Genomic DNA, 27385 nt, shown 5'->3' with positions numbered 1-27385 from the left:
TGAATGGAATTAATTAAAAAAAAAAAAAAAAAGTTCCATGAATTTTAATGTTTGATAGTTTATAAATATTCTTATTTCATCTCAATTTGATAATAGTCACAAAACAGTATTTAAAAAGTTTAAGATAAAATTTGAAATTAATATATTAATTCTGATGTATTAAATTCAGTCGGTCATTTGAGATGTATAAAAATTGAATGCCTATAGCAAATTTATTTCATTTCTCCACAGGTCCGATAGATGACAGCATTGCCTCTATGCATTCCCAGGCTGCCTCTGACAACTACGCATTCCGATATGTGGGCCAGCCTGGTGGGAAATCTGAAAGTGCCAACGGGTCATTCCAAAGTAGCAAATCGTGGGCTGATGAGTTATCTGGATACAAGGAGAAGTTCAAACCGTTACAACCGGACAGAACATCCTCCGGCTCTAACCAAGATTTTAAAATGTTACGACCTTCATCTTCGGATGAGAAGGGAAATTCATCAGATCTCAGTCAGCATACATTGTCAGATTATGATAAGTCCCAGGAGGACAGTAAGTCTGGGTACCTGGACCTCCCTGATCCTAAACCTAAGGTTGACAGGAGTTACAAAGCCATGCATTTCTCAGTGGAACCCACACATACCTACCAAAAACCATTCTCATCCGTGTCACTGGACACGTTCACCGAGAAACCTTCCTCCTCATCTGGTGATGGAAGCAAGACTCGTTCATCCATAGAGAGGCTAGCAGAGGAACTTTCTCATCAAGGTCCTGCCAGTGACCGTTCAGGATCAACAAGGTCATCTGCAGGATCAAGTGAAGGTCATGTTGATATACCCGGTGTGAGAGGGTCACCTGTCGGCCATAATGACCCATCTGATACTCCGGTATCCATGGATACGACAGGTAGAACTCGTGAGAGTGTCGGGTCCAGTGTAAGTGAAGGAATTGTGTCCTCTTCAAGTTCCTACCTAGATATGGAACTGCATGGTCGTAACTCGCGAGATTTCGGGCCATTCCGTCGGGACCGCGATAGTTTATTGCTACAGTTAAGAGAGGAGCTTAGGGAGGAGAACCGTCGAGGCCCTCAAATTCTCTCAGACAATGAATCCGTCAAATCTGGTCCATACATTATATTCTAGTACTCCTTACACTGCCATGGGGAGACCAGAGACATTAGCTGGGGAAATGTCGCGGCATTCCATCACATCTGATTCCAGCAGGGGACAAGAGACGCCACGCAGTCAAGGATGGGGGAGTTTGTCTTCATCTTCTGTAGTCGGAAGACCATCGATAAGTTCTTCAGAGTCCAGTCAAGCAACAGAGGTGCCATCTTCTGTCAGTTTAGGGCCTCCCCCAGGGGTCAGTCAGTACAGTCTGATGTCAGACACCCAGGGGATCACCCTTATTGATAAGGAACAGTCCCCAAGCCAGTATAGTCTGGACATTACAGGAAAATCAACTCGGAATGAATCTTCATTGACACAGGTGTCTCTAGATACCAGTGATTCTGATTTCTCCCAGAGAGGTGGGAAGAGTGCACGAGACTTAAGCCAGTTCTCCATGGGTGCAGAAGAGGATCTATCGCTAAGTCAGTACAGCTTGGACAAAACTAGTCCATCTGGACATCGAGCTGAGTCTATGCAAGAACCAAGTCAGTATAATTTGGACAGGACGAGTCCATCAAGTCATGGGGCAGACTCCACACAGGGTCTTAGTCAGTATAGCTTGGACAAGACAAGTCCATCTGGACACGGGGCAGATTCCACTCAAGGACTGAGTCAGTATAGTTTGGACACCGAGTCTGAGCCAGACTCCGAAGACGGCTATGTGGAAAAGAAATTTGCAAATCTGGACGTGTTGATACAAGAATCTAGAGACATCATAGCAAAACATAAACAGCTTATAAACAAAAATCCCAACCAGTCAAATAATTCTGGAACCACGGAGCATTCAGAGTTAGCTGGACAGCTGGCGAGGTCACATGACCGACTCACCGTTCACCAGGATCATGCGTCTGACGTAGCGTCAACAGAGGACTCCTACAAGCTATCCACAACAACAGCTGGGTCAAGCTTTGATGTGACCCCGCTAAGGTATACTGAGGACTCCGGTACCATGGTTACCAGTAGCCTGCCCTCTGCTGGAGATGCCACTAGTCTAGATCAGGTATAGCAAATCTCTGTAACATATAATTCTCCTCTATTTGAAATCTTGTTCAGACATCTTTCAAATGCATGCATATTGCAATTGACTTTTGAAATATTACATGAAAATTGGTATTGATCTAAAATTGTAGAAGTTGTAGGAAAATAATGTTATCATAAAATGTTTGTATATAAGGGCTTATAACGGGAGGACTCGGAAATAAAGAAAGTATGTGCATGGTGGGTGCAGGAGAAAACAGCTGTAGTGTTTAAATTAAATCACTTTTTTTTCGATGGATCCAGTTTGACAAATGCGGATTCATCCCATCTGGCAGAAATTTACTAGAATAGCCCTAATCATAATTTTCACTTCACATCTTTCATCATCTTTTATCAATTCAACTTGTCACTGCCAATATATTATACTTTGGGTACAAGAAATTTGTCTAGTGAAATCTATTGGTAAATTATTGTTGATAGCCCTTTATTTCAAGTTAATTACTTATAATTCGGTGATATTGATGTCCTTACAGCTTGGCTACGAGTCGGGTATATCTGAAGAGCCTAACTTGACACTGATCTCACTCAGTTCAAACAACAGTATGGTACAGGAAGACATCGGTCAGACACCCCGGAAATCTGGGGTCAGAAGCAACGGCACTGCCAGCAGCGATTCCACACTGTCGTTTGAACAACACGAAGCTAGCATGACTGATCCTGATGTGTCGAACTCACATTCCAAGTCTACGCAAGACACTTTCCATGATATTGCAGGTAACATAGCTTACACTCAAATTTGTACCAGGGGCCAGTTGTTGATTAGGCTAATCACATTTTTACGACATTTTTCAAATCCTGATATAATAATTTCTGGTAGAACTATCTTGACAAAACTTTATGAAATTCTATAATTCTTAATTCTCTTCCAACTGACATAATTCAAATAATTCATAATTCAACAAGTGAAAAATAAATTTTCACTTATCAAGTGATTAAGCTAATCACCTTTTTGAGCAACTGGCCCATGGGCCCAGGACACTTTCCATGACATTGCATGTAACACAGTATGGCTTTACTCCTATAACATAAGAGGCCGCTGGTCGGCTCTTTTTCTATCGGATATTATTTTGCCGACTGCGACTGGCGCCTATCAAAAGTATCTCGCCGTGTAAAACCTCTAACATTGTTGGAGTAAGTATGGCTTATGCTGGGGGTCAAAACAAGACTATGAAATAAGAATGGACCTTGTGATTTTATATTGCTTTCAGCAAAATCTATGACATGTGCTTTAAGATTTATGCTGAAACACTATAGTAAAAAATAGACAAACCAGTTAGTTCACTTTAACGATCCTGTTCTACACAAAGTACATTAATTTTATTTATATGATAATTGTGGTAAATACACTCTGTAATTTCTGAGGTCAAGCTCTTTCATCAATACAAGTAAGACATATGGTTACAGTATACACTGCCCTCCAATACAAGTAAGACATATGGTTACAGTATACACTGCCCTCCAAGGTCAAACTCTTTCATCAATACAAGTAAGACATATGGTTACAGTATACACTGCCCTCCAATACAAGTAAGACATATGGTTACAGTATACACTGCCCTCCAAGACTTCTAGTACACTTGGAAAGATATCTCTCTGAAATACACTGCCCTCCAAAACCTATGTTACACATGGAACGTTTAAATTGAATGGCTAGCCAACAAAATTTTAGAAGAAGTGTTGTAATATAGTAAGATACCCGGAAAGTCCATTTGTAAGTAACGATTGTGAATTATTTGAAAAATACCTCACTTCTTTGAAGTTGCAGGGAGAGGGAATGGAGGGTCCTATTTTCCATAATGTTCAAAAATGAATAAAAATATGGTGTTTTTTTTTTACTGACACTAATAAACGAAATTCTTTAACTGATTAACAGTAAAAAATGTAAGAAATGCATTTTTGAAATTTATATTAAACAAAGAGGTAAATTTCCAGAATGCTCCATTTTGAGGACTTCCATTGTAACTAAGCATATACACTGTTGAAAAATGAGCATGAACATTTGAAATCATAAACAAAAACATCCTAAGAAGTTATGATTCTAACAAATAAAGACTCCGAGATTAACTTCGCTGTCTTTTACATAATAATTGTAACAGGACTGTATAACTTGTTCAGATTAAGCACTACGAAAATACAAAGATTCTTGAAATGATTCAAATGTTTCTTAAATACCAACAGTTGAAATAGGTTATGCATGTATTGATTTTAAAGGTGTGATTCGTTCGATGAATATTACTTGTTTTAGAACTGTTAAATTAATATTGTTAACTTAAACGTATGTTTTAGATTTCACTACATCCAAGTCGTACGATAGTCCAAGCACTGCCCGAACATTGTCTCCACCTCGCTATGCCCCGCCACCCCCACCCATTGAAGAGGGTGATGACACAGGAAGTGACTCGGGGTCAGAAACGCTGTTCCACGCCGTACCTGTGATGGTCAGTCCGACTATGTCTTTATCTATGAAGTTCAGCAGCCAACAGGAGCCTAGTAAACCACCAGTGTCCTGGTCAAAACTACTGGACGATGAAGGAGATAAACAAACTACAGCTGACCAGAAACCAGCTCAACCAGTCATTTTACGTTCTTTAGATTCTGGTTCTTCCAGGAACTCATCCGAATCTCAAGTAGCTAGGTCTCTGGATTCTTCTTCTACTAGGACATCTACAGAACAGACTTTGTCATCAAGGCCGTCTGCTGACTCATCAGATTCTGCCAAAGATACAAGGTTAGGCAACAAAGTCGGTGAAAGACGTAAAATGTTTGAGGTTGCTGAGGAACCCCAAAAAGGGAAAAAGAAACCGGCACCCAAAGTTCCTGGAACATACCTAAACAAGGCCTTACAAACAAAGAAAGATGGCGGTAAAAAGGGCTGTGAAAGAAGTCCCCAAATCTCCGTCAGCTAGGGAAAGTTAAAGCGGGTGCTGTGGTCAGTCTTGCAGACTTTCTGACCTCTCACAAAGGGGACCTGTTAAGTTCATTGAAGAAAACACAACCAGCTGAATCAAAGCGTCCAGGATCAGCACCAAGTGCAGGTCAAAAGTCAAAGGACACTGAGGAAAGTGGGGTGACACGATCAGTGGGCCCAACAGGATTGTCCAAAACTCTCTCCTCGTGGAAAAAAAGCCGAAGTGTCAAGTCAGCAGGTGGGTACACTTGTCCACACAATTCCTCTGATTTAGTAAGTGATATTGTGCCTCGAATCATTTGTTAGAAGTATGAAACCTGAAAGTTTTCCTGCTGACTAATATAGAAGTCTACACGCTATGAAGCTGTGTAATCATCTGGTTTGATCCCAGAGTTTCAAGCAGATGTTAATTAGACAATCGGTTGTTATGTGTGAACTGATCAATGTGACTTATTTCTCCAATTATCATTAAATTGTGATATCAAACCTCTCTGAACTCTAGATCTACAAACCATCCATGAGAGATCAACAGTTGGATTTTGTCATTTTCATCGTTTTCTTTGTTTTAGTCAGGGATGGTTACTGTAGCTAGTCAGGGATGTTTACTGTAGCTAGTCAGGGATGTTTACTGTAGCTAGTCAGGGATGTTTACTGTAGCTAGTCAGGGATGTTTACTGTAGCTAGTCAGGGATGTTTACTGTAGCTAGTCAGGGATGTTGTCCCTATGACACTCTACTCATTGTATGTTTACTGTAGCTAGTCAGGGATGTTTACTGTAGCTAGTCAGGAATGTTTACTGTAGCTAGTCAGGGATGGTTACTGTAGCTAGTCAGGGATGTTTACTGTAGCTAGTCAGGGATGGTTACTGTAGCTAGTCAGGGATGTTGTCCCTATGACACTCTACTCATTGTATGTTTACTGTAGCTAGTCAGGGATGTTTACTGTAGCTAGTCAGGAATGTTTACTGTAGCTAGTCAGGGATGGTTACTGTAGCTAGTCAGGGATGTTTACTGTAGCTAGTCAGGGATGTTTACTGTAGCTAGTCAGGGATGTTTACTGTAGCTAGTCAGGGATGGTTACTGTAGCTAGTCAGGGATGTTTACTGTAGCTAGTCAGGGATGTTTACTGTAGCTAGTCAGGGATGTTTACTGTAGCTAGTCAGGGATGGTTACTGTAGCTAGTCAGGGATGTTGTCCCTATGACACTCTACTCATTGTATGTTTACTGTAGCTAGTCAGGGATGTTTACTGTAGCTAGTCAGGAATGTTTACTGTAGCTAGTCAGGGATGGTTACTGTAGCTAGTCAGGGATGTTGTCCCTATGGCACTCTACTCATTGTATGTTTACTGTAGCTAGTCAGGGATGGTTACTGTAGCTAGTCAGGGATGTTTACTGTAGCTAGTCAGGGATGTTTACTGTAGCTAGTCAGGGATGTTTACTGTAGCTAGTCAGGGATGTTTACTGTAGCTAGTCAGGGATGGTTACTGTAGCTAGTCAGGGATGTTTACTGTAGCTAGTCAGGGATGTTGTCCCTATGACACTCTACTCATTGTATGTTTACTGTAGCTAGTCAGGAATGTTTGCTGTAGCTAGTCAGGGATGTTTACTGTAGCTAGTCAGGAATGTTTACTGTAGCTAGTCAGGGATGGTTACTGTAGCTAGTCAGGGATGGTTACTGTAGCTAGTCAGGGATGTTGTCCCTATGACACTCTACTCATTGTATGTTTACTGTAGCTAGTCAGGAATGTTTACTGTAGCTAGTCAGGGATGTTTACTGTAGCTAGTCAGGGATGTTTACTGTAGCTAGTCTGGGATGTTTACTGTAGCTAGTCAGGGATGTTGTCCCTATGACACTCTACTCATTGTATGTTTACTGTAGCTAGTCAGGGATGGTTACTGTAGCTAGTCAGGGATGTTTACTGTAGCTAGTCAGGGATGTTTACTGTAGCTAGTCTGGGATGTTTACTGTAGCTAGTCTGGGATGTTTACTGTAGCTAGTCAGGGATGTTTACTGTAGCTAGTCAGGGATGGTTACTGTAGCTAGTCAGGGATGGTTACTGTAGCTAGTCAGGAATGTTTACTGTAGCTAGTCAGGGATGGTTACTGTAACTAGTCAGGGATGTTGTCCCTATGACACTATACTCATTGTATGTTTACTGTAGCTAGTCTGGGATGTTTACTGTAGCTAGTCAGGGATGTTTACTGTAGCTAGTCTGGGATGTTTACTGTAGCTAGTCAGGGATGGTTACTGTAGCTAGTCAGGAATGTTTACTGTAGCTAGTCAGGGATGTTTACTGTAGCTAGTCAGGGATGGTTACTGTAGCTAGTCAGGGATGGTTACTGTAGCTAGTCAGGGATGTTTACTGTAGCTAGTCAGGAATGTTTACTGTAGCTAGTCAGGGATGTTTACTGTAGCTAGTCAGGGATGTTTACTGTAGCTAGTCAGGGATGTTTACTGTAGCTAGTCAGGGATGTTTACTGTAGCTAGTCAGGGATGTTTACTGTAGCTAGTCAGGGATGTTTACTGTAGCTAGTCAGGGATGTTTACTGTAGCTAGTCAGGGATGGTTACTGTAGCTAGTCAGGGATGTTTACTGTAGCTAGTCAGGGATGTTTACTGTAGCTAGTCAGGGATGTTTACTGTAGCTAGTCAGGGATGGTTACTGTAGCTAGTCAGGGATGGTTACTGTAGCTAGTCAGGGATGTTTACTGTAGCTAGTCAGGGATGGTTACTGTAGCTAGTCAGGGATGTTGTCCCTATGACACTCTACTCATTGTATGTTTGCTGGTTGGCTTTCAGCTCCGCCCCCTCAGCCAGTTCAGTCCAAGGAAGCACCTTCCAGCTCGACAAAAGTTGTCTCTAAAGAAACTCCTATGACGGAAGAGGAGAAAAAACGTGCTGCTGACAAAATTGTGTACGAGCGCCATATGAGGTAATATTGTTACACTGCCAGTAGCTAATAGTTTGGCTTGTAGATAGTGGTGATGGTTATAGAATTAATATTCTTAATAATCTCAATGTTTGTATGGTAGTCATTCCATGATTATCATAATGCTTTGGGTTTTCAGTAAAGCCTCTTCAGCGTTTCCTTTTTATCTAATCATGCTTTAGTGTATGTGCATTTCTACTATTCACCTCCTGAACATAGAGTAGTGGTGTAATTATTGTGTACATTGTAGTTGTTTTGTGTCCATTGCAATTTTTTGTGTACATTGTGTTGTAGTTGTTTTGTGAACATTGTATTGTAGTTGTTTTGTGTACATTGTAGTTTTGTGTACATTGTGTTGTAGTTGTTTTGTGTACATTGTAGTTTTGTGTACATTGTAGTTGTTTTTGTGTACATTGTGTTGTAGATGTTTTGTGTACATTGTGTTGTAGTTGTTTTTGTGTACATTGTGTTGTAGTTGTTTTTGTGTACATTGTGTTGTAGTTGTTTTGTGTACATTGTGTTGTAGTTGTTTTTGTGTACATTGTGTTGTAGTTGTTTTGTGTACATTGTAGTTTTGTGTACATTGTAGATGTTTTGTGTACATAGTACATGATTTGTGTACATGGAAATTTTTTATGGACATTGAAGTTGTTTTGTGTACATTGAAGTTGTGTGTACATTGAAGTTGTCTTTTGTTTGTTGAAGTTGTTTGTGTACTTTGTAAATGTTTTGTGTACATTGAAGTTGTTTTGTGTACTATGTAAATGTTTTGTGTACATAGTAGTTGTTTTATATACATTGTAGTTGTTTTGTGTTGCTTGTAGTTGATTTGTGTACATTGAAGTTGTTTTGTGTACATTGAAGTTGTTAAGTGTACATTGTGTTGTAGTTGGTTTGTGTATTTTGTAGTTTTGTGTACATTGAAGTTGTTAAGTGTACATTGTGTTGTAGTTGGTTTGTGTATTTTGTAGTTTTGTGTACATTGAAGTTGTTAAGTGTACATTGTGTTGTAGTTGGTTTGTGTTGTAGTTGTTTTGTGTACATTGTGTTATAGTTGTTTTGTGTACATTGTGTTGAAGTTTTTTTGTGTGCATGGGAATTGTTATGTGGACATTGAAGTTGTTTTGTGTTTGTTGTTGTTGTTTGTGTACTTTGTCAATGTTTTGTGTACATTGAAGTTGTTTTGTGTTTGTTGTTGTTGTTTGTGTACTTTGTCAATGTTTTGTGTACATTGTAGTTGTTTTGTGTACATTGTAGTTGTTTGTGTGTACTTTGTAGCTGTTTGTGTGTATTATCTCATCTTATTTAATGTGCTGAATTTTGTATTATGTACTGAGTGTTGTGTAATGCACTGTGTGTTTTGTAATGTACTGTGTGTTGTGTAATGTGCTGTGTGTTGTGTAATGTGCTGGGTGTTGTGTAATGTACTGAGTGTTGTCTGAGTGTTGTCTAATTGTTGATATTGTGCTGCATGAAGCTTGTCAGTAGAGCAGTAATCAAAACAAAGTATAACATTCAACTGATCAGATTTGATAAAAATTAAGAATACAATGCAGTTTTCTTTGAAAAAAAAATATCTTTATAAATATGTAGGTTTAAGTTTGTATTTAATAAAAATTAAAAATACAGTGTAATTTCAACCCTGATCATACAGGATATAAATAGATGGTTTACAAAGCACTCAGATTTAGTCTTAATTTCAACCTAAATAATATAACATATTGATTGAATTTTGCTTCATTTTTGTTCGGCTTAGAAATATATACGTAAATATATAATTCTGCATTATAATTCTTGCTTTTTTTAAAGAAATGAAAGTCAGTTGTTCAACCAATTTCACTTTCCTTACAACTAACAGAAAACAAAACACTAATATCTTTCTAATTTAATAGCTTATATATAATTTATTAGCTTATATAATTTGATAGCTTATTATAATATGATATGTAATTTAATAGCTTAAGCAGCTTCTTTTATTGAAATTGTATTAATCAACTACAAAAGAAATTTTATATGATCTTATGTATGATATTTCAATTTTATGAAAATTTAAATGTAACTGGAATTTTTTTTTTTTTTTTCATTTTATTAAGCATCTGTCACGCTAAAATGAAATGCTTGATGAGATTTATTAATCTAGAATGAAATGGAAAGAAAATATATTATTTTTTTCAATTGATTAAAATTTTCATTTATATTATCTGAGTCATGAAGTCTAGTTGAATGTAATATCTATATTCATTTCTGTTATGATGTCATAGTTTGAAATTGTGGAATGTCAGTTCATTGTCAACTGATGACGTTCACAATACCTCATATAAAACTACTTCATATACAATAAGTACAACATATGTATCCACAAAATATCACGGCAATCATGTGATAAAATTTCTAAATATATAACTGAGGAAAATAATATCTTAAAATATCTCATTTCAATAACAAACTGATGAATTTTTAAATCTTATTGAATATCTTACTTTACGGGGAAAGTAATATTAGTATTATATTTAATAACTTAATTAGCTTAGAAAGAAAGACAATATATCCTAATTAGCTTAGAAAGAAAGACAATATATCCTAATTAGCTTAGAAAGTAATATTATACATCCTAGTTAACTTAGAAAGTAATGTAATAATAATATATCCTAATTAGCTTAGAAAGTAATATCATATATCCTAGTTAACTTAGAAAGTATTTTGATATACCCTGGTTAACATAGAAAGTAATATTATATATCCTAGTTAACTTAAAAAGTAACATCATATATCCTGGTTCACTTAGAAAGTAACATCATATATCTTAGTTAATTTAGAAAGTAATATGATCATATATCCTAGTTTTCTTAGAAAGTAATATATCTGAGCTGAGAAAGTAATATGAATAGTACCTTACTTGGCTAAGATATCAATATATCATGTCTAATTGAGCTATATATAGAGAATAGCTTACAATAAAGATACAACTGGGGTTGCTACATAGCTTGTTTATACTATTTGTTGTAAGTGGAAGGCAGAGGAAGCATTTCTTTCTATTAAAACAGATTGAAATTTTAAAGATTTGAATTCAATAATTTCATCGTACATTTAAAGACAAAAATTCAAATTATGAAGAAAAGTTTCAGGAAAAATATCTTGATAATGGAAACCTGGAATTAATAGTTGTGCAAATATGATTTATACCTAAAACTAAATTTTGAAATCGGTGAATTCTTGTTTTTTTATGATTTTGATCAAATCTGTCAATTAAGAAAATTTGAAATGCTTCCTTGTGGTACATATCAATGTCTCACAATTCATAATATCACAGCATCATATCGTGTGTTGTCACTCACCTGTCACATAGTGTATTGTCCGCATGACATTGACCTTGTTACGTGTCCTTGACCTTTGTGGAAATTAACATCATGTTGGTGTCAGTTTGAGCATGTGTTACTTGTTTTTGCATTAAGTGTTTACCTGTATTACACCTGGATTGACTAATTAAAGGTGTGGTGTTTACCTTTATAACATCTGAGATGGTTTGACTAACTTAGGTGTAAGGTGGTGTGTGGTTTTGTTTTACCAGTAACAGTTAGTTTGTTAATGTCTAATAATAATGAAAATTGGTTTAAGTTTGCATATTTAATTTATCAAGCGAATGTGTGATTTGCAGCTTAAATTGATATCTTTTTTATCATTTCATATTTCATTACATATATCGTATCAATAATCATATGTATTTAAAATGAATGTTGATATCAATGCTAAATTCAGTTATTTTGAAAATATTTCAATTCAAATTCTTAATATTGATCTTTTTAATCTACTCAAAGGCTTAGTATGTATAAAAAGACAATTTAAAATAATAAAAAAAACTTGTAGACTTAGATTTAATGACAAGTTGTAAGGCTTAGTATATAAAGACAATTTTATATAATAAAAACATTCATTGACTTAGATTTAGTGGTATGGTTGTAATATCTTAATGAAGACAGTATTTCAATGTCATTATTTAAGACAGTTTTCCAAGGCATATTTGTGTTTATCTGTTTAGATAGAATTCAATCCATAAAAAAAATCAGAATCAGAATTCACTTATTCATCATAAAACATTTGCCAGAGTGAAACTTCATCAGGCTGAACATATAAATGGCTAGATTTTACCTCTGTAACTACCTGGCTAATTCTCTTAGGCACTCAGCATGCTAGTGCTGTTATTGAGGACTATCTGTTGCTATAGTTACTGAGAATGCACATTTCTTCTCGATTGCAAGCACTCTTTGCTATGTAAATTTCTGGGATCTACAAACAAATTGTTTAAATATAGATTGAATTGTTGATGTTCAATTTCTTTATTCAAACTATCTTGCTGAAAATTTAGAAATGCCACTTGTATAAAGAAGCATTAAGTATTGTCTGTATTCTCAATAATATAAATCCTGAAAAAGTGATGATTTAATGAAGGGGGCCATAACTTTCAATAACTTTGATAGGCAGATGAGGGTAATACAATGAATTACAACAGTACTATATAAGATTGAGGGAAAGCAAAACAGGAGTTAGCTTAAGAGCTAAATGCTTGTCTCAATATGGGCCACTGACTGGTTGGTCAGTTATGTACAGGCTCAAAACTGGAGTCCGCAAGAACCACTGAAATCACTAAAGAGTCAGTTATGTGGGCCAAAATTCAGACTCAGTATATGGCCAAAGAAATCATTAATGGGTTTGTTACTTATAGGGCTAGCTGTCAGTGACAAACGCATTTCGAGTATAACGACATACCCCTGATAAGCCATACTGATGTTTGGTCACGAAAGTACTGTTTTTGTGGGACTTGATGTGAGTTTGATCATTACACACAACACATGACAACCCATCTGATTAATATTTGTCATTGCAACATAATGCCTCCCTCCTCTGTCAGACCATTCTGATGAGTTTTGATGCTGTTGATTTTGATTGTGAGACCTTGTTGGTTCCAGAATTTATCCTGCATAAATCCTCACCATGTCAAATGCAATGCTGATTCCAATAATTTCTATGGAAACTAGATTTAAAATCCGGAACCAATTTATTGATTTTTGTTTTAATAAATGTGAAGCCTGTATGTACTACTTCATACTGGATATACCAATTATAGTGTACATTTATTTTTTCATTTTTTATACATATCATAATACAGGAGTTATTTGCTTAACAAAAAAATTGCCCATGGCCAGGCTGTCTTACTGTGGTGTGCTACCTATGGTAAATAGCTTGAGACGGTAATTTCTAGTTTCTATGGTAACCAGCTCCAGTGGAGACTGTCTCAGCTTTAATCACAATTTCGATAGTAACTAGCTATAGACTTTCACAGCTGGTTTTTATGGTAACAAAATGGAGACTATTACAGATGGTTTCTATGGTAACTAGCTGGAAACTCACAGGAAGTTTTTATAGAAACCAGTTGGAGACCGTCACCGCTGGTTTCTGTGGTAATTTCTGGAGACTTTCACAGCTGGTTTCTATTGAAACTTAAGCTGAAGACTCATAGTTGGTTTCTGTGAGAACTAGCTGGCAACTCATAGACAATTTCTGTGGGAACTAGCTGAAGACTCATAGACAGTTTCTGTGGGAACTAGCTGGCAACTCATAGACAATTTCTGTGGGAACTAGCGGGAGACTAAAAACTAGTTTCTATGGGAACTAGCTGGAGACTTAGCTGGTTTCTATGAGAACTATCTGGAGACTTAGAGCTGGTTTCTTTGACAAGTTAAATAGATATTATTAAATAGAGATTATTCAATTGGCTGGTTTTCATGGTGAGGATTGTGCTGGACACCGATGGTGTAAAGGGAACCAGTGTTCCGGACTTCCACTTACAAACTGGGGTTGATTGTTTTATTTTCTGACTTGTTAACATCTAGGGCGTACAACCCTCGATTGTTTAGGTTAGCCAACAGGCTTGACGACGACGAACCACCAAAATCAGAGGACAGAGAACAGCAACGACAGGCCATCGCCACTGCCAACCGCAACAAGGTCAAGGAGTTTCAGAAGGTCAGTACATACCAGGTTACATGAGTTGACTGTTTATGGGGTTGTGGTATGCTGCCTCTGCTGTAGTTCTGAATTGATTAATTTTACTGAACATATGCTTGACATTTTGTTCCTAATGCCTAATAATTGATTACCAAGATTTCATTGATAAGTTCGCAAAAGTAATAAATAAAATAATTACATTTTGAGTATTTGATGTATGCTCTTGCCTTACAATGTGCTGTACAGAGTTCAATGTTCTTGACATGCATGAAGGTTTGATTGTGGAATGCAAAATGCTTGCTTAATTTATTGTAATTACTTAGGAAACCTAAAACATCCACCTGAACATTCCCTTGTTACGTCAGACATTTCTCGATTTAACTGCCAGGGTATTATAGATCCTTATAACAGATATTTCTACACCTCTCAAAATAATTAGCAATCTCTCCGGACATTAATAAGAATGATATCAGTGGAAAAACTTGTTATATATTAAGACTTTACAGTAAAAGTTTTCATTTGTCATCAAAAATGACATTAATGCAACAATTATGTCTACAGTTAGTCATTAAATAGTGAATCGATCCCCGGTTTTATCAAGGTTCATTAACTTCAGGAGATCCCTTAACTTGTAATTTTCTATAGAAAAGAATTGTTGGATTTAAGGGTTAAATCTTAGTAAAGGAATCTTCCTTAAATCCAATGACATTTTCTGAAGGAAAATTTTGAGTTAAAAGATATCCTTAAGTTAAGGAATGGTAATGATATTGGGGCTATTTCATATTGGGTTAAAATTTTTGGAGTTTAAAACCTCATAGGTTGAGTTTAAAATGATGGTTTCTTTTGACTAAGGTAAATTCTTTATGGCCATTGAGCATTTTCCCCCATTAATTTGTAACATTCATTTGCAGATAATTGAATTTGATATATCTTTGATTTAAAATATAATGATTGTTTTTTAACCTCGTTTGTTACCTGTAGTTTAGTTATTACTGACTTTAGATTGTAGTAGATGTGTGTTGTTCACTACCTATAACAGTCTATAGAAAGTATTATTTATTAATTATCTTTTCATTAGAAAAAATTATGATTTTAACCATATTTTTATTTAAACTTTTGTTTAATTACTGAAAATATATATCATTAACTTTCTTTTTTCAATTTAGTCGACTTATGTTAAATCAGTACTTCATGCCATGATAGTAAAAATTTGCTGCAGTTTTCAAAAAATTTCATATTTTTAGCCCACCATCATCAGATGGTGGGCTATTCAAATCGCCCTGCGTCCGTGGTCCGTCGTCCGGCCGTCCCTCCGTCCGTCCGTCCGTAAACAATTCTTGTTATCGCTAATCCTCAGAGAGTACTGAAGGGATCTTTCCCAAATTTCATATGTGGGTTCCCCTTGGTGCCTAGTTATGCATATTGCATTTTGAGACCAATCGGAAAACAACATGGCCGACAGGCAGCCATCTTGGATTTTGACAATTGAAGTTTGTTATCGCTATTTCTGAGAAAGTACTGAAGGGATCTTTCTCAAATTTCATATGTAGGCTTCCCTTGGTGCCTAGTTATGCATATTGCATTTTGAGACCAATCGGAAAACAACATGGCGACAGGCAGCCATCTTGGATTTTGATAATTGAAGTTTGTTATCGCTATTTCTGAGAAAGTACTGAAGGGATCTTTCTCAAATTTCATATGTAGGCTTCCCTTGGTGCCTAGTTATGCATATTGCATTTTGAGACCAATCGGAAAACAACATGGCGACAGGCAGCCATCTTGGATTTTGATAATTGAAGTTTGTTATCGCTATTTCTGAGAAAGTACTGAAGGGATCTTTCTCAAATTTCATATGTAGGCTTCCCTTGGTGCCTAGTTATGCATATTGCATTTTGAGACCAATCGGAAAACAGCATGGCCGACAGGCAGCCATCTTGGATTTTGATAATTGAAGTTTGTTATCGCTATTTCTGAGAAAGTACTGAAGGGATCTTTCTCAAATTTCATATGTAGACTCCCCTTGGTGCGTAGTTATGCATATTGCATTTTGAGACCAATCGGAAAACAACATGGCCGACAGGCAGCCATCTTGGATTTTGATAATTGAAGTTTGTTATCGCTATTTCTGAGAAAGTACTGAAGGGATCTTTCTCAAATTTCATATGTAGATTCCCCTTGGTGCCTAGTTATGCATATTGCATTTTGAGACCAATCGGAAAACAACATGGCCGACAGGCAGCCATCTTGGATTTTGACAATTGAAGTTTGTTATCGCTATTTCTGAGAAAGTACTGAAGGGATCTTTCTCAAATTTCATATGTAGATTCCCCTTGGTGCCTAGTTATGCATATTGCATTTTGAGACCAATCGGAAAACAACATGGCCGACAGGCAGCCATCTTGGATTTTGACAATTGAAGTTTGTTATCGCTATTTCTCAGAAACTTATGAAGGGATCTTTCTGAAATTTCATATAAAGGTTCCTCTTGGTGCCTAGTTATGCATATTGTGTTTTGAGACCAATTGGAAAACAACATGGCCGACAGGCAGCCATCTTGGATTTTGACAATTGAAGTTTGTTATCGCTATTTCTCAGATACTCATGAAGGGATCTTTCTGAAATTTCATATGTAGGTTTCCCTCGGTGCCTAGTTATGCATATTGCATTTTGAGACTAATCTGAAAACAACATGGCCGACAGGCAGCCATCTTGGATTTTGACAATTGAAGTTTGTTATCACTATTTCTCAGAAAGTACTGAAGGGATCTTTCTGAAATTTCATATGTAGGTTCCCCTCTGTGCCTAGTTATGCATATTGCATTTTGAGACTATTCGGAAAACAACATGGCCGACAGGCAGTCATCTTGGATTTTGACGATTGAAGTTTGTTATCGCTATTTCTCAGAAAGTACTGAAGGGATCTTTCTCAAATTTCATATGTAGGTTTCCCTCAGTGCGTAGTTATGCATATTGCATTTTGAGACCAATCGAAAAACAACATGGCCGACAGGCAGCCATCTTGGATTTTGACAATTGAAGATTGTTATCGCTATTTATCAGAAATTGCTGAAAGGATCTTTCTGAATTTCATTTGTAGGTTGCCCTCTGTGTCTAGTTATACATATTGGATTTTGAGACCAGTCAGAAAACAACCTGGCTGACAGGCAGCCATCTTGTATTTTGAAAATTGAAGTTTGTTATCGCTATTGTACAGAAGGTACTGAAGGGATCTTTCTCAAATTTCATATGTAGGTTCCCCTTGGTCCCTGGTATTGCATTTTGGGACCAATCGGAAAACAACATGGCCGACAGACAGCCATTATCGCTAAATCTTAAATTTTATATATAGGTTCCCCTTGTTTGAAAAGTACTAGATATAGAGGGCTGTTTCTGAATTTACACAGATTAGTTAGAAGAAGGGAAAAGTAGAGAAAAGATCAATCTGACATGGAACCTATAAAGATCATTCAATGGTGGGCGCCAAGATCCCTCTGGGATCTCTTGTTCTTCAGTTGTATGCATAAATGATGTGACACTGACAATTGAAAATAAAGAACAAAAAAAGATTATGACATAGAAAACATTATGATATAGAAATAAATTTCCAATAACAGACAAATTATTATTTTTGTCAAGTGTAATTGTCAATATTGAGAAATATTTGGTGAACAAACAAATTACTATCTGAATTATATAAATATTGTTAGTTGATGCTGATAGTAAGTAACTGTGTTGTCATTGTATTCTCACTAGGTTGTCTCCCCTGTCAGTAACTGTGTTTATTCACAAAGTTGTCTCCCCTGTCAGAATTTTTTTTCCTCACTAGGTTGTCTCCCCTGTCAATGATTTGTGTTCATTTTATTCTCACTAGGTTGTCTCCCTTGTCAATAATTTATGTTTATTTTATCCTCACTAGGTTGTCTCCCTTGTCAATAATTTGTGTTTATTTTATCCTCACTAGGTTCTCTCCCCTGTCCTTTCCTTCTCGTGTGGGTGTGTATTTCCCCGAATGTAAACACTGGTACACGGTCTGCCCTAATCTGCTAAAAACATCTAACCATAACTTCAGTAATCTACAAAATAACTTATGTTTAGTTCTGAAAATCTTAATTTGGTTCATTTTACAAATAAAAGCGTTAAGAAGGCTACATCTTACCAAATACATATAACTAGAAATCCTTTTTAATGATCAGCAAATGCAATCTGATTGCAATAGATATGTACATAGTGTATATGCTTTAAGCCCAACATCATATGATGTTCAAATTGCCCTCTGTCCATCCTTAAACCATCCTTGTTGGTGATATTTACCATATATACCAGAGGAATCTTGCTCAAAAAATATTTTCACATGTGTTCCCCATGGTGACTTTTCATCCATATTACATTTTGGACTGATCAGAAACCAAGATGGCTAACAGGCAGCCATTTTGGATTTTGAGAGTTAACATAAACAAAAAGTTTGTTTATGCTGTTTCTCTGGCATGAAATTGCTTAGGTGTAAAATAATTCATATCTTCAAAATTCCATTTTGATACCAATCGCATTTTCAAAGTTGATTTTGGTTCCAACTTGAGTCTAACTTTGTTACAATAATACGTAATTGTGTGTTGGGTGCCTTTGTGTGAGCTGGAACTAAACTTTACGGTTTTGTGACAGGACTGACCAGATTGGCTGTTGTGAGTAACACACGTAACTACAGTAATGTGTGTGTGACATGTGTGTTAATGTGTGCAGGGCCGGAGTAAACCTCTCCATCACTTCATCTCCTCATAATTACATTACTAGATGTCAAAACATAATCATTGGACCATCTACCCATTCCTGTATCATAAACGTCTGTCAAACCTTCTTCCCATTATTAATGCTTGAATCCTATATATCATGTCCTCTTCCCATATATAAGGCATGCTGTGCATTAACTGTTCATTCATGGCTATTTCAGTTTGTTTCAGGTTTCTGTCAGAATCTTCTTTCCTGTTTTCATTATATCATTTCTTTCAGCAAACACACCCACTTCATTTGTGATGTCACCACACATCACCATGGTGACGGGAAAGCTGCTGTAGTATTTATAAACTATGTGTTATTATGTTATTCCCAGGTAACCATGGTGATTGGAAGAATAGCCCTGATTTACATATATATAGATATAACCATGGTTACTGGGAAATAGCTGTGTTAACATATACTGCCATGGTCACAGGGAGATTAATTGATTTACATGCATACATTGGTTGCTTTGGTGACAGGAGAACAGTTAGCTGTTTACATTCACTTGTTGTCATGGTGACAAAGACAAGATGTGCCCTTCACATACAAGTTACCATGGTTACAGAGAGAATTTATGTTTTACATTCAGAAGTTTTACCATCGTGATAGCTGCTAAAATGTAATATACAAAGGGTATAATAAAGCATCTCTTGAAGCAAGACGAACACTAGACAAGAAACCTGATCACGTTAAAATCACCAAAATAAGATATTCTCTGTAGTCTGTAGTTATGGCTGCATAATATCAATTCATTTAATTAAATGTCAGTTACAATCATTTGATCTACTAAAAAACTCTTATCAATTCATTTTGTCCTGTATCTTCATAAATCATACAGCATCCCTATCAAAATCTCATCTTTGGTCATTCCGTCATTCTACATCATTGTCATCAATTAATGGCTGTACGTACACCACTCAACTTCAGTGTGATGTGTACTACCTATATATATAATGGTGTAGTCTGATATATACCAGAAATTATATAATCCATTCTAATATTACAAACATATTATATAAAGTAATTAATTTTGAAAATTATTATAAGGATAATATTGAAGTTTATGATAATGGAACTAAAACATCATGTCGGAGCTTAACTAGATAACAAGTTGACAGATGTCGGCTATCAATACTAAGGTAACAAATCCCGGCTTACCATTTAATATTACACTTAATTCATTTGTAATCTAATTTTAACTTTCAATTTTTCACGTTCTCTATCATTTCTTATCAAGTGAAAAAAATAAGATTTATACAGTAATTTACAGTCTATTTTCCAATAAAAGGTCATGTGAATTGTTAACTAGGAAAAATTTTGCTTAATTTAAATGTCAGGTACAAGAACAGAAGAAAAGTATGTGTAAGATGATGCCTGGGTGAAATAAATGATATTGGATAACAGTGAGAAGCCATTTAATCATCGCCATATTTGGTTTTTTCTTGTTACAGAAGCTGAATGAGAACATGAAGAAGAAGGAGCAATTACGGAAGCAGAAGAAGGATGGCAAGTGAGAGACGACATCAGCATCATCAGACGACAGAGCGCATTAAAATTGTACTGTCGTATGACGAGGCATTACAAACACAGTATCACACGAAAGGGCTGTCTTAGTGTCACCTGACAGGGTTATCAAAGTGCCACATGACAGGGGTGACAGATAGCTAAAAATGTATTGAACCAAAATAATTAAGTAATGCCATGTCAGTGCCCCATTGTAACTACACAAGGATCTGTGGGATAGATTTTCTCTGAAAGTCTGTTACCTAATTTACTAAATTTTGTTACGTGTTAGGGTAACACCTTGGATGTTGGTGTGTCACATACATAAATTAGTTATTGACCAACTATACAAAGAGTTATGGCCCTTTGTTATATCCAAAATAAGGTATTATAGACATTTGTTAAATATAAAGAGTTATAATTGCCCTTTACTGAAGGTGATGTCACTTTGTCAGAGTAGCACTAAAAATGGTAGTGTGACATACAAAAATTAGATACTTGGATCCAATCAATACAGAGTTATGTCCCTTCTTTAAGATTTGTTCGTCAATAGTAAGCGGCTTGAGTATGGGCCTAGAGATTGCTGGTAGCATTCTTCCTGTGTTTGATCACAAAATGTCCTACAATGAAAACCACACTACATTGACAGTATTTATCTTAGACAAGTTAGCTTAAAAACGATCCAGATAGTGTTGTATTTTCTGGAGAAATTGAAAATTAAAATGTAAATTAATTCAAATGTACTTGAGATATTGAATGAAGGGTAAACCATGTTTACTTACAGTGTAGCATTATTTAGGTTCATTATATGGTATTTAGTGCATAATTTGTACTAGAAAGTTAGATGTTTGTCTAATTGTGCCAGGAGAATATCCTAACTCTTGTAACATAAGGGAAGCATTCTTTCCTTATTTATTGCTCTCAGAATAGAATTGTACAGTTATATACTTAATTTATTAACTTTTCTATTTAGTGGATACTTTAACTAGGCAAGTAGTTTTTGAACAGGAGATGTAGATTTTGTTAAATTGTCTTGATTTGCAATTGAAACTTGTCAACAATTTAGGACTTCATATGGTTTGCATCAAGTACTAGTACATTTGTATTTGCTATATAATAGATACCAATTGTCATTTGTTAGAGAGGAAGTGTGTTTCAAAAATTATGATATTAAGTGAAAATTGAGATAGAACAATAGGATGGTATACCATGGTAATAAGTGTGATATACTGTACAGTATCTTTAACCATGTTGAGAGATATCATTATTATCCGAGATATCCTGTGTAGTTGTACACGAATACTTACGTGACATTTGTCCTGCCGTTTCAGTACTTTTGACTGTGTGTTGTAATGAAATAGAAATCCTATAAAGTGCTTGTAACTTTTGAGAGTTTGATTTTCTGTATATTTTTTGCCAGGAAAAATTTAGAGATTTCATTGTACAGATTTGTGATATCCAGTAACTTTGAAATGAGCGAGGATTTCACCGTATTTTAACCCTTAAATTTGACTCTAGATATTGTTATAGAATAATACGGAATGAAAGCACAATACAATTAATCTGTTCATGTACAGACTACAGTACTGTAGTTGATCAGTGTGCTCCAAGTGCATACTTTGGGATATATCTTAAAGTATTAATTTGTAGATATATAATATGTACACTTGTTTAAGCATCTTTCCTCATAAACTGATGTATATTTGTAACTATGAAATGAATTTCGAAGTGAAACAGAGTTTGTGCACTAATTTGATATTGCACTTGTAACTTCACTGTGGCCTTGAGCTCCAAAACATATCAGATAAACTGTAAACATGCTGTGATAGATACTTGAAAAAATACTGAAACTTTGTGTTATCATCTGTTGCTTGTCAAATAATTTTATGATTAACAATTTGCCTCAAACCATGCTTCACAAATCATAACTCCAATATCTATATATATTTTATGTGAAATAAATTACAATTCAAGAGTTTTATTTGAAGCGTTTTCTATCTGTGATCTAGAGTGGTACTCCGATAGGTTGTATGTAATCTATACAATTAGAACACGACGTAATGAACTGGTGGCCAGGTAGCTCAAATTGTTAGATCTTCCATCTAGATTTCAGAGGTCCCTGATTCAAGTCCCGGTCTGGTTGATGTATTTTTCCTCTCCTGTAACTATGGTTACACTCTTGATGGAATCTTTTATTGGTTCAGTAAACATAACTGCCAGTATGTGATTTTAAGGTACCCATTTTGGATTTGGAGATATTTTTTGAGAATATAAGATTTCACCTTCATTTCTTTCAGCTGATAAGATAATTGAATATCTAGGCCCAGTTGTTCAAAAGGTGATTAGCTTATAATCACAGGATTATTGAAAATCTCATTAATCCTTTACTTCAATACCTGTTAAAAATTTGTTAAAACATGCTTGTAGGAAGAGACTGAAGAGTGCTATAAAATTTTGTCAAGTTAGTTTTACCAAAAATGATTGAGAATTTTAAATTGTTTTTAAACTGATTAGGTAATCACCTCTAAAAGAACTGGACCTATGTTCTATAATTGACATACTTTAAGAGAAAAATGACAGTACAGACTTCTGATGGTCATGAAAGAAATTTGTCTTGTGAAAGAACGGGGAAGAACACATTCTTGTTGAGTGCCCGATCGAACCCAGGTCACTTGCGTGATAATACCACGCTCTACATCCTGAGACAAAAAGACAATTGGCTCCATCATCTGAGTGACAGAGAAGTGACAACATTTACAAATAATATTATGTCACTAAAAAAACAAGCAAAGTGAATTTCTATTTTTGTGATTTTATTAACAAAAGCGTATCCCACTAGTTCAATATAGTGACTCCATCAACAAAGGCATGTATATAAACTATATAATCAGATTCAACCAAACAACAAAAATGTCCAATTGTAGAACAAGTACATTGTATATATATATACATATATATCATAAACCATTAAAATGAAATCATGAAAAAAAACAAAGATTTCACAAATCAAAGATGTCTATAAATGATTTCTCAAATTCATAACACTACTCGCACATTATAGAAATACTAAAATCATTGTAGGCTGTTATTCCTAACATATTGTAGACGGATTTCAGTAATTTGAGACATAATTTATATGGATTTCTAGTGAATGTGAATATTTAGAAAGTGAAGCCTATAAACTATGTTTTTTATATCCTCGAAGATTGTCCTCTAACCAGATTCCGTTATTTATTTTTTGAGTCCTCCATTTCTTCAACGAAGATGATCTTAAATTAAAATGGTTGTACATACCATCCCTTAAAACCCTTGCCTATCAATTTTCAGATACAAAATGTATATATCAGACAATGGCTAACTAAATTTTTCCAATTGCAACTGATCAGAAACCTCAGTTAATGTTACCATGACAACAAACAAATTTCCGTGTCCAGTAGATTTTGTATGCCATCTTCCATGACCATTTAATACATAAGTTTGATAGAAATCTTAAATATTACACATTTTATGGCTAAAATATTTTGGAACTGGGACCTCAGTTTCAGGAACAATGGCAACAATCTTGGGAAAAGAAGATGGAGTAAACCAATCGTGCATACTAAGTTTTGTTGAATCAATCTGGTAGTAGTGTTCAGACATGATTTTTTTTATAAAGATGTTAATATATATCACTAGACCCACAGGGACAGGGCACAAAATCCAATCCCATGTTCCATATATGTATTATATTATCCACTATAAAATTACATAATATATATATGGGCTGGGGGTACGGAATTTTTGCAAAGTCCCTGTGACTACACCTGCAAATTAGCACATTACAAATTTGTATTTTTCATAATACATAAAATGTCATTAAAAAAAAACTATTTATACACTATATAATAACTATCTGTGTATCAACACTTAATCATACAAATATAATCTTTGTTCTGATTTTAAATCAGCACCTAGAAGAAATCTTGCATAGCACGAGAACACAACTGGTTAACAAGAGATCCCAGAGGGATCTTGGCGCCCACCATTAAATGATCTTCATAGGTTCCATGTCAGATTGATCTTTTCTCTACTTTTCCCTTCCTCTAAGTCTTACTAATCTGTGTAAATTCAGAAACAGCCCTCTATAGCTAGTACTTTTCAAACAAGGGGAACCTATATATAAAATTTAAGATTTAGCGATAATGGCTGTCTGTCGACCATGTTGTTTTTGGATTGGTCCCAATATGCAAAACTAGGCACTGAGGGGAACCTACATATGAAATTTGAGAAAGATCCCTTCAGTGCTTTCTGAGAATTAGCAATAACTTCAATTGTCAAAATCCAAGATGGCTGCCTGTCGGCCATGTTGTTTTCCGATTGGTCTCAAAATACAATATGCATAACTAGGTACCAAGGGGAACCTACATATGAAATTTGAGAAAGATCCCTTCATTACTTTCTGAGAAATGCGATAACAAACTTCCATTGTCAAAATCCAAGATGGCTGCCTGTCGGCCATCTTGTTTTCCGATTGGTCTCAAAATGCAATATGCATAACTAGGCACCAAGAGGAACCTACTTATGAAATTTGAGAAAGATCCCTTCAGTGCTTTCTGAGAAATAGCGATAACAAACTTCAATTGTCGAAATCCAAGATGGCTGCCTGTCGGCCATGTTGTTTTCCGATTAGTCTCAAAATCCAATATGCATAACTTATTATCAAGGGGAACCTAAATATGAAATTTGAGAAAGATCCCTTCAGTACTTTCTGAGGAATAGCGATAACAAACTTCAATTGTCAAAATCCAAGATGGATGCCTGTCGGCCATGTTGTTTTCCGATTGGTCTCAAAATGCAATATGCATAACTAGGCACCAGGGGGAACCTACATATGAAATTTCAGGAATATCCCTTCATTAGTTTCTTAGAAATAGCGATAACAAATTTCAATTGTCGAAATCCAAGATGGCTGCCTGTCAGCCATGTTGTTTTCCGATCAGTCTCAAAATGCAATATGCATAACTAAGCACCGAGGGGAACCTACATATGAAATTTGAGAAAGATCCTTTCAGTACTTTCTCAGAAATAGCGATAACAAACTTCGATTGTCAAAATCCAAGATGGCTGCCTGTTGGCCATGTTGTTTTCTGATTGGTCTCAAAATGCAATATGCATAACTAGACACCGCGGGGAACCTACATATGAAATTTCAGTAAGATCCCTTCATTAGTTTCTTAGAAATAGCGATAACAAACTTCAATTGTCGAAATCCAAGATGGCTGCCTGTCGGCCATGTTGTTTTCTGATTGATCTCAAAATGCAATATGCATAACTAAGCATCAACGGGAACCTAAATATGAAATTTCAGTAAGATCCCTTCATTAGTTTCTTAGAAATAGCGATAACAAACTTCAATTGTCGAAATCCAAGATGGCTGCCTGTCGGCCATGTTGTTTTCCGATTAGTCTCAAAATGCAATATGCATAACTAAGCATCAAGGGGAACCTAAATATGAAATTTGAGAAAGATCCCTTCTGTACTTTCTGAGAAATAGCGATAACAAACTTCAATTGTCAAAATCCAAGATGGCTGCCTGTCGGCCATGTTGTTTTCCGATTGGTCTCAAAATGCAATATGCATAACTAGGCACCAGGGGGAACCTACATATGAAATTTGGGAAAGATCCCTTCAGTGCTTTCTGAGAATTAGCGATAACAAACTTCAATTGTCAAAATCCAAGATGGCTGCCTGTCGGCCATGTTGTTTTCCGATTGGTCTCAAAATGCAATATGCATAACTAGGTACCAAGGGGAACCTACATATAAAATTTGAGAAAGATCCCTTCAGTACTTTCTGAGAAATAGCGATAACAAGAATTGTTTACGGACGGACGGAGGGACGGGGGGACGGAGGGACGGACGGACGGACGGACGGACGACGGACCACGGACGCAGGGCGATTTGAATAGCCCACCATCTGATGATGGTGGGCTAAAAATAGGGTGTAAAAATACAGTTACTGCAGAATGTTTAAGCTATAAGCTTGGATCTGCTGAGATCATAGTTTACGATGTTTTTATGACACAGGTTTATTGTATACTGTGGAACATATCTCAGTATATTAATTAACCATCAATAATACAACAATAGATCACACATGATGTGATGAGGCATCGTCGGATACCCATGGTTGATCGTGCTATGCTATGGTACACTGATCAGTGTAGCATAGTGCAATCAACCATGGGAATCCAATGATGGGTGATGAGGATGACCTAGACAACTTAATGTAAACTTTTATTTCTTTTATAACAGTTGCGAAATTTATATTAATCACTCGTGTTGACCCTCACGGAAGGGCACAAATGGTCTTATGTAAACTTGAGTACCCGGTGAAAACCCAAGGGGGGAGTAAACTGGAGTAGCCGGAGAAAACCCAAGAGGTCAGGCAGGTGACCCCATACCTATTCATGTCCGATCAGGGAATCAAACTGGGTTTGGTTTGGTTTATTTTGTTTAACGTCCTATAAACAGCCTGGGTCATTTAAGGACGTGCCAGATTTTTGAGGTGGAGGAAAGCCAGAGTACCCGGAGAAAAAACACCGCCTTGGCCACCGCAGCCCCTGGGGAATCAAACTCTGACCGCCTAGGTGAAAGGCCAGTGTATGTGTTACCACTGTGCCACCTGACAACTTAATGCCCAATATGAACAATACATTCATGGCACCAATTTACATCAGCAGCGTTGGAACATACAGAAAAAGTTTGGTGTACTAAAATATCACCATGAAACATTTTCTTCAAGTCAGTCGGTATGTATATGGAAATATATTTTCGTGGTATCACAATCAGTATTAGATTTGTTATGATAATTTGGTGATTAACTTATCTTTCACCTACCAGACACAGGTATGCGAATATGTATGAGATCATAGACAAATTGACAGGGTTCTTTTGGCTATACTATAATCTAAATTAATTCAAATATATATATATATATAGGCCCCCTCATCTCTATCTATAAATGATCTGTTACAGCATATTCTAATAGCTTCCTTCACGCCTCTTCAGCAGTTCTTCAGAAAAAGTGTTAACAAGC

At 36.1% G+C, this 27385-nt stretch overlaps 1 protein-coding gene across 1 annotated transcript in view; it reads left to right on the top strand.

The window, feature by feature from the left end:
* LOC117342981 overlaps window positions 1-22284 on the top strand; it is a 47339-nt gene extending 25055 nt beyond the window's left edge. The window contains 9 exon segments of the mRNA XM_033905312.1: window positions 232-1126; window positions 1128-2154; window positions 2666-2906; window positions 4479-5101; window positions 5104-5338; window positions 7900-8032; window positions 13918-14050; window positions 17740-17751; window positions 20257-22284. Coding sequence (XP_033761203.1) covers window positions 232-1126; window positions 1128-2154; window positions 2666-2906; window positions 4479-5101; window positions 5104-5338; window positions 7900-8032; window positions 13918-14050; window positions 17740-17751; window positions 20257-20319 — 3362 coding nt within the window. The 3' untranslated portion in view covers window positions 20320-22284.
* Window positions 22285-27385: the final 5101 nt, after the last annotated feature.

This window comes from Pecten maximus, chromosome 14 (assembly GCF_902652985.1).
Source record: "Pecten maximus chromosome 14, xPecMax1.1, whole genome shotgun sequence".
Classification (NCBI taxonomy): Eukaryota; Metazoa; Mollusca; class Bivalvia; order Pectinida; family Pectinidae; genus Pecten; species Pecten maximus.
The sequence above is the reverse complement of the archived record's forward strand: the minus strand, read 5'-3'. Positions and strand labels throughout refer to the sequence as shown.